Here is an 8713-nt window from a genome sequence, read left to right on the forward strand (position 1 = left end):
GGTGGTCCCTGCCCATGGCAGGGGGGTTGGAACTACATGATCTTTAAGGTTCTTTCCAACCCAAACCATTCTGTGACTCTATTTATCAAACACTGGGTGTGAAGGACTACCAGAGTAAACAGCATAAGCCAAGTATAATGGCTTGTAGTTCAGTTTTTGTAACAGGCACTTTTATGACCATTTGGGTTGGTGCTTGTTGCCTATTTTAAGGTACATACATCTTTTACTGTAATCATGCATGCACTTCGGTAGAGCCTGAGTTATTTTTGACATATCATGGTAAGTAATTGACTTTTAATGAGAAGTTGCCTAGGAAAAACAATATAGGCCTATTATTCTATTTACAGTTCACTGGATAAGTACTGAATAGCACCAAATGAATTGGGGTGTCAAGAGACAATACTGTTTTAATAAAAAAAGAGAATCGTGTTAGTCAAAATGCTGCTCTTGGGGAAAAATAATTTGCATTTTTCCAAGTCTGCTAATTGTTATTCTTTTTTTTTAAACTCAAATGACAAATAGTGACAAAAGGCAGAAAAGTTCTTCACACACACCTCAAATTACTTCGTTGTCTTTTTTTTTTTTTTTTTAACCCCCGTTTTTTTAACCCCCTCCAATGCATTCAGTGTACATTATATATATATATTTATATTGTAATCTGTGCAGGTACACAACTGCAGCAGGAGCATGTGGTTCCATGCTCTCACAGGGGTTGCTGGCAAGAAACAGATCTTTCTAACCAAACCACAGGAAGCTGTTTTTCCATTACTTCTGTCTGTTGTTGTACTTTTTAGAAGCCCCACAGTGCACTAAACAGTTGAATTCTTTCTTTCCCCATGTGCTTAGGGAGACTGAACTGGCTACCTATGCCTGTGCTGCTGTGGTCTAACCATGGGGGTTTTGCACAGCTTCAGGAAGAGCCTTTCTAGATACAGACCTTCCAAAACCACCCTGTAGCAAAAGCTTTTTGTCACTGAGCTCTGCTTACTGCACAGCTCTGTTCTTCCAGGTCAGCCCCCAAGTGAAGCTGGGTGTTGGGGAGAACACTGTAGGAAAGCTCACCTTTTCTTTTGGAAAACTCCAGCGAAAACAAGGTTTCATGTAAACCTGCTCCTTCTGTCAATCCTCAGAAAATGTGTTACGATATCCAACCCATGAGTCATCTCCTGACTTAGCCTACGAGGAAATTGATTTTGGAGATTATCCAAGAGAGACACATAAAGGGGTTTCAGATGTATTTGTACTGAAGACAATCAACTACTGTCTCATTCATTGCAGGCTTTCTAAAACTGATCCAGGCTAGGGAGCACTCTGCCTCTGCCCTCAGAGCTCCCTGCTCCTGTGAGACAGGTATTTGACAGAGACAGGCCAGCTCTCCCTTCACATCCCCTCCATTTTGTGCAATAGAACTTACAATTGAGGTTGTTTTGATAGTCTTTCTTTTCGGTCCTGAATTGCAACAGCAATTGCAAATTATCCTGTTTAGGGAATGGTAGAAGAAATAAAAAGATTCTAGAAAAAAGATTGAGGATTTTGATTGGTGATTGTTTCATTTTGTTACGATAAAGAGCAAGTTTCTCCATATTTTGTGGGGAAAAGTACCAGTTCATACCAGCAATAGTCTTACATGATTCTCTTAATTCAAGAACTGTATGTCTCACCTATCCAGAAGGAGCCAGTGAATTAATAAATATACTGCATGCAGCTAATTTGAGACAAGATAAGGAAGAAAAACAAGAATAATTTGTACGCTCCGTATACTCTATTATTTTATTATCTTTGTAAAAGATAATTAGTTCATCTTTTTAAGTAGCATCTTTTATGTAAAATAGGATTGCCAAGGTATTTATGAGATCTGTTGGGGCAGAGCATAGCAAACTTTAAATCCTGCATTCATTGAGAAGCCAAGTCCTACAGCACTGTGATTAGCCCTTACATCAAGGCAGGGTGCAAATTCTTGTTCACTGTCATTGGAGTTATTAGACCTGCAAGAATATTCTGAAGAGCACAGAATGGGAAAATTACTGTAATTTTGCAACCAAGGAATGTGTTTCCAGCATACAAGTGCTGATGTTTTAAATACTTGCCACTGTAGAATCTACCTTTACAACAGGTTCTAAAGATCACAAACTCTTTTGCTTGTGAACCATGCTGGGCCAGTCAGCATTCTTGCTTTGAGCTACTTTTATGGCTTTTCTACATGCCAAATTAGTATAAAGAAAAGCAGGACATGAATTTACAGTATGTTAACTATTCTTCTGAGTTTGGAAACTTAAAGGATTCCCCTTGCCTTGTGCAAATGAACCATAAACTATTTGGCTGACTATGCCCATTCTGTTGGGTTGGGTTCAGGTTCAGTAGGTTCCCACTGGAGTGGAATGGTAGAGCCTACAGGTACAGTGGAAAGGTTAAGAAAGTGTAAAAGGGGAGGCTAATCTGAATGTTTATAGGAGTAAGTAAGATGCAAGGGCAGTACTGTCCTCTGTATTTATCTTGATGCTACTTTGTGTGTTAAGGATTTGGTTAGGTATTAAAAAAAGAAGTTGTATGTGTAGTCCTTAATTCTGGTCTTCAAATGCCATAGGAAACCCAGGTAAGAGGTTTGGTGTTCTATTACTCATCTACAACGCCCACCAAGCCTGTTGAAAGATTGTGTAAAACTAGAACAAGGAAACTAACATTTTGTTTGAGCGCTTCAGGTTGGGTCTGGCTATAAAAGACTGTTCCATTGTTAAGAGAATGTAAAAGCCCTTTTAACTGCACACAGAGATAGTAGCAAATACAGATGAGTGAATGTTATGGTACAATAACAAAGTACTGTGAATCAAGAGGCCTAATTTTAGCAAGCAAACAAAATTACTTACCTTCATTTTTGGGTGGGTAACCTAAGATTCTACCTATACCTGTATTGCCTGGACAAAGCAGGACCCAGTGTGGCTTGCTGTTGACATAAACCCTCTGTCTCCATGGTCATGGTAAACGGCTATAATTCAACTGTGAGCCTTCACACAGTCCTAAAGGCAGTCTGAGCTCACAGTGCTGATAACTACCAACTGCCCTTGCGGTAGGCTGTGCCAAAGCCCTTCTGCAAAATAATTCGTGAGTAATTTGCCTCTTCAACATTAACCAGGGGACACTGCTGCATGACAACATTCCTGATCCACCTACACAGTGCCTAAATCTATGCTTGGTCTGGAGGGCAGCAGAGCCTTGTTATCCAGCCTAAGACCATGGCTTTAGGTCTGGTAGCACAGTTTGGTTGCATCCTATGAGTATGTAGGGCTTAACTTTCTCAGTGTGCCTCTAGGCTCACCCACAGCCTACACTGGGACAGGGCTTGCATCACTCATTGGGGATGTGAGGGAAATGGAATCTTCAGTCCAGGCTTAAGATAAAATCTTAATGCACCTCAGGAAAATGACAGAATTAATTATTAACCTTGTAAAGATAAAGCTCTTTATGAGCATGTTGACATAAATCATTATAAAAACTATATAATGTATATATTACAGGTATATATGGTTAGGACACATTAAATAAAAAGTACTTCCTGTCCACAGTCTGTTTCCTAACTGGAGAAACAGCGACTTTCAATCTAAGCCTGACGCAGATCATCTACAGTAAAAGTGCAAAGGAAAGCAGTGTCTCTCTGTCTTTGAATGCTAGCTAAGAAGATAGAACAGCTCCCTTCTGTCTCTTTCTTTATTTTTTTTTGAAGCTTAGTGCTTCTTCCACTCTTTCATAACTGTTTGCATTCCACGTGGAAGTAAAATGGCTCCCCTAGTTGTTAATGACAATCAAGCTGAAGAGTGATCGTGACTACCCTAGAACTGATACAGCAATTCCTGTTAGAAAACCTGTATCGAGGCAGGAATCTTCAGTCATTCCTTGGAAGGATTTGTTTTGGTAGTTGTTAATGCACAGCTACAAAACAGAACCATGTGGATGGTTAACATGTATTAAGAAACACTGTTTTCCAAACATTTGTTAGAGATGAGTAACAAAGTTTCTCTGTATCGGAACTCCACAGGTACACTTTCTTGGAAGAAACAAGCATTGAAGAAGTTGCTGTGGGATTGCATTAGTTGAACTGTCACAAGTCCTTTTTTAAATAGACATAGAAGAAGTTGCATTGTGTAAGAAAGTTAGTAAAATGCATCTAGATAACTGGATGAAAATAAAGCTTAAGTGTATATTCAGGATATATGTCTACTACAGTTCTATACAGAGCTCTGTCGCCATAGTAAAGAGAGTTGTTTGCACCAGAAGCTTGTCAATAGTTTAAAATGATCTCAAATAATTTGGCTGAACACATACACTCTCCTTCTGTAGGTGCTCATCGATGTACAGTATCTTGTGTAAAATAAATTAAACATCTTACCAATGTATGTTGGTATTAGTAAACAATCTCTGTATACAAACATGTCATCTAAAGCTCTTCTGTACCTAACTGGCAAATGTAAAGATATGTAAGTTAAGGGTGCTCTAGATGTAGGCTCCAGTCATACCCGGAAGCATATGCATGCTGTCATAATAAACCAAAACCACGGTACTCTCCAGGCCCTGTAAAGGATGTATGCAGCCTGTTAACCCCTTTCCCAAACTTCCTTGATAATTACAGATCCAATTGTTTTCACTGGTAACAGCTCACTGTTCCCTGGTTTACTCTGGTACAATCAATAATGTCTTGCAAATAATGGCTGCATCCACAGCTTGATATCTCTCTGCTATGGTGGCTTGAGAAGGTATAAAAAGCGAAAACATCCTACATTTCTATCCCCCTGCCAGCTATATTTTGTCGTAAGGGTTAACATTTCCATCTTTGAATATATATAAGGATAATATCAACAGGATTAGAAAAGCCATTTTTTTATGTAGCCACACATCAAGTGATTGTTTTCCCCCCCTTTTTTTTTCTAGGACTGCACTCTGACCTGTGTTACTTTTTATCTGTTTTTCAGAGCAGCTGAACTGCAGCTGTGTGAAGCATTACTTAAGGAAGTGAGAGCAAAGGTGACTTCCCCAGTGTGATACAAGCCCCTTGCTATATTATGCCTCTAGCCTTGCAGTGGCTGTGCAGCTCCCTTTCAGCCTAGACTTCGTCTACCGTCAGCATTTTGCACTTCTGATAGATTCAGAGATTTCAAAGGAGGAACAAATAGGTTATCTGTACAACCTTTTGTACAGCACCACTCATAAAATGTCACTAAGCTAGCGAGTTAAGCATGTTTTCCATTTGCTGATGGCTCTTATGACATTGAGTGAGGAGGGTTATATTGACAAACTGAGCTGACTCATGGTTTCATGGAGCAACCCAAGAACAGGCAACGCCTTTTCCTCATACTGGCAATAGTAAAATAGCATATCAAGTTAATCATGCACAAAAAGCAAACAAGCAGCAGAAAGCTCCCCAGGCTGATATCTAGCCTTCCTGTGATGAACAACAATACCTCTCCCAGGTAATTTTTTTTTTCTCAGGCAGTCAATTTACTGAGGCATCCTTTTCATTTGTGGGTGGGAATCTCTGCTGACCTAAAGCCCTTCAAATGCCTACCTTTGCACTAATGTAGCAAATGCGTGTTTCTGGTTTCAGCGTTGCCTACGTTTTAGGGGAAACTCGGTGGGCCAGGAGCTGACAATGTAGCTTCTATGTTTAATAGAAGCCTTCCATTTGTTTTCAAACTTGATGCAAGATACTTTAGAGAACTTTAGAGAACTGCATTAATTTTAGACATTTGGATTAAATAGGTAGCCTGAAATGGACTGTGCATGTTGACAGCTGCTCCTCTTACTAAATCCTTGGAAGTCTCCACAGGCCAAAGAGAAAATGCTCCCAGCAAATATTTTCTGTGTTAAACTACACTGAACTAGACTAAATGAGACTAGGACAGTATTTTCCTCCAGCTGCTGTAGTCTATGTTGTTTTCCCTCTGACATTCAGAGTAATTAAATGGGCTACAAATCACTTCAGTTAATTTCCCACAAGCTCAAAGGAAGTAATGGGTATTCAGTGGTTTTGGAGATGTTGCTTTCATCTCCATGGAGTTTATGATGTCTGGCTTAAAATGAGAGAAAAAGCAAATGAGTCTACTTTATATGCTTCTGTTTATACTTCACCACTTCTAAATTTGTTTATTGTTACTTATTGATTAATGTTTGTACACATGTGAATAACATAATACCACACCTGTTGCACTCTTTTGACACCTTCTTTCCTATTGGTTCCTAATTTCTGTTAGAAGTTGATTTGAAAATCCCAGCAATATCATCTACAGTTTTGCAAAGACAAAATCTCAAAGCATGTCTGAAATATTTTTGTCAATGCTAAAAGGTACTGTGGGAGGGATGAATGACAAGTATCCAGTAGGATTATTTTCTTCAGGGAAAACTAAACTTCCTTATAATTTGGGCACTCCATGATAATGAAAAATCAGTGGTGTGTGAAAGAGAGATTAAATTCTTAGGGAGGCAGGAATTTTGTGAAGGAAAAGCAAAATACGTAAAATGGAAAAGGCTGAAGATCACAGAGAGTAATTCCCATTGCCAATAATCACAATTCCATGTGACAAGTAAGAAAGGTATCAGCCGTTTTTGTCTTCATCAAATTTCTTATTCTGTGGCACAGTGAAATAATTCTTCCAGTCCCTGACAACTGCTAAGAAACAGCAAAGGAAAACCAGAGAAAATACTAATTTACCAGTATTTCCTGAAGCCCGTTAGCCATGACTCACTAGATACTTATACTTCAAGGCTTATTTCAAAACAGAGTGACAACCAGGAAGACAGAGTTGATGACAATAACAAACTTCAGTACCTTGTCTCATGAACAGGGAAGCAAAGAGATCCATTATTCCTTGAAACTCTGTAGTATAGTCTGGCATAGGATTTTCCTTCATTATTGGAAATGAGGTGTTATGAAGTCTCTTGTTTAGAACTTCCTGATTCACATTCTTCTCCAGGAACTTCAGAATCTTCTGAATTTCTTTCTTTGTATTCTGCAGAGAGAATAAAATGGGATTAAGGTACAGAGACAGGAAAACCAAAGAAATCAAACATAGTGTTGAAATTGTGAGGGTGAGAAGATCAGGTTATCGGAAGATTTACTGATACAGCTGGCATTATAACAGAAAACTGTTAATTGTAGGTAGTATCTACTGGAATTCCAGATATCAGAGCTCTATAAACATACATTCAGCCTTTTACCTCCTTCATGTCTTCATGGAAGAGGTAGAGAATACGGTGCTTATCTTTTGCCTCCCACCATCCTTCTACATGGTCATACCAGGAACCTCAGAGCACTGAAAAGGAGTAACAGCAGGACCTACAAATGCCTGAAGTGCCTTTAGGTGTCTGTGGCACTCATATTTCCCTCTAACCAGTGTTTGGGCATCTCCCAACTGGTTCTGAATCACTGTGGCCATGACTGCTGTGCTCTGTGCTTATCACAGCACTCATGTCATTAATCCCTCAGGTATATGGATGCTCAGAGCAGGATTAATGTGTAAATTCAGAAGGCAACAAATGCAGATGCTTACCCCTGAATGAAAAATCCAGGTTGCCTTTATGGTTGATGGAGAGAAACAGACATTTCCAGAGTGATTTATCTGATCAGCTGGGCAAGACAATTCTTCATTTGCCTTGCTTTGAGCTGGGGTTTGGACCAGAATGGAAACCAAAGATCTCTTCCAATTTGCATTATTCTGTGATTCTAAGTAGTTTAAATATTTGCTACACAATCAGAAGCACCCCTTTCTTTCCAACAAGGATACAAATGACTAGCTTGGGCAGAGGTAGCTATGTTCTAGATGTCTGCACTCAGGCAGGTGGCTCCCAAGAAGAGCTGATCAAACAGAAGACACAAGGTCTTTAGACATGAGACTGTCATCTTGTGCTGGTCCAGACAGTGGTGTTTCTAGGCCTACATGGTAGCAAAAAATATTAAGGACCTATGGAAGCTTTCCTGACCCAAACTGCAAACTGCCATCCACCCAAGCAGGTTTTTTTTCTTGGGTATGTGCACCTCTTTTAGAAAGGGAAGAATCAGCTTTTCGGGTTGCCAGCCTTTAGTTCTATAACTGGCTTTGTTCAGATGCCTGGTTTTTAGACAGATGAAATTAGGTAAAAGGACTCCTTTATCTCCATTTCATTGAATAAATTGCCACAGAATTCCATCCTTTGGTCGACATACAGGCGACGACTTTCCTGACGCAACTCGCATCATACACGTAGCAGGGCCCAGCTGAGGGGGTGGGTGAATGTCCTGGTTTCAACAAGTCAGTGAATTAATTCAGCATTCCCTATATGGTTTCTGGAAAAGTTTCCAAAGAATCAGGAAACAAACCAAAAAACTAAGAAGACTGTTTGACTGGCTTTAAGCCAATCATGTGTTCATTTTCTGGCATTGACACCAGGTTTTCATTCTGAAGGCTGGCAACAACAGAACTGATAAATAACGCAGAATAAGCAGAATATGTACGGTTATGGTATAATATTTCTTATTCTGTTTGTGTTATTGTTTTGTTGTTTGGTTGGTTGGTTTTTTCTTTTTTCTTTTTTTTTTTTTTAATGTGACCATTACTTCCAAGTTCTGTCATAGGAGGATTTGCTGTTTTCCTCTCTGTATTAAGCCTGTGCTGATTCTGTTCTTCTCATACCTACACCTGGCAGATCATTTGCTGGTTTGAAATGGTATTCATTCCCCTTTCAGTTATGC

At 39.4% G+C, this 8713-nt stretch overlaps 1 protein-coding gene across 1 annotated transcript; it reads right to left on the reverse strand.

Moving 5' to 3' along the window:
* Positions 1 to 6581: 6581 nt before the first annotated feature.
* On the reverse strand, positions 6582 to 7290 carry LOC104409687 (sulfotransferase 1C1-like; the record flags this gene model as incomplete). The annotated part of the gene is made up of 3 exons (XM_010019629.1): positions 6582 to 6655; positions 6815 to 6995; positions 7204 to 7290. Coding segments are annotated over 3 exons (342 nt in total), but the record flags the coding sequence as incomplete, so codon positions are not given.
* Positions 7291 to 8713: the final 1423 nt, after the last annotated feature.

This window comes from Nestor notabilis, unplaced genomic scaffold (genome assembly GCF_000696875.1).
Source record: "Nestor notabilis isolate BGI_N333 unplaced genomic scaffold, ASM69687v1 scaffold19578, whole genome shotgun sequence".
Lineage (NCBI taxonomy): Eukaryota > Metazoa > Chordata > Aves > Psittaciformes > Psittacidae > Nestor > Nestor notabilis.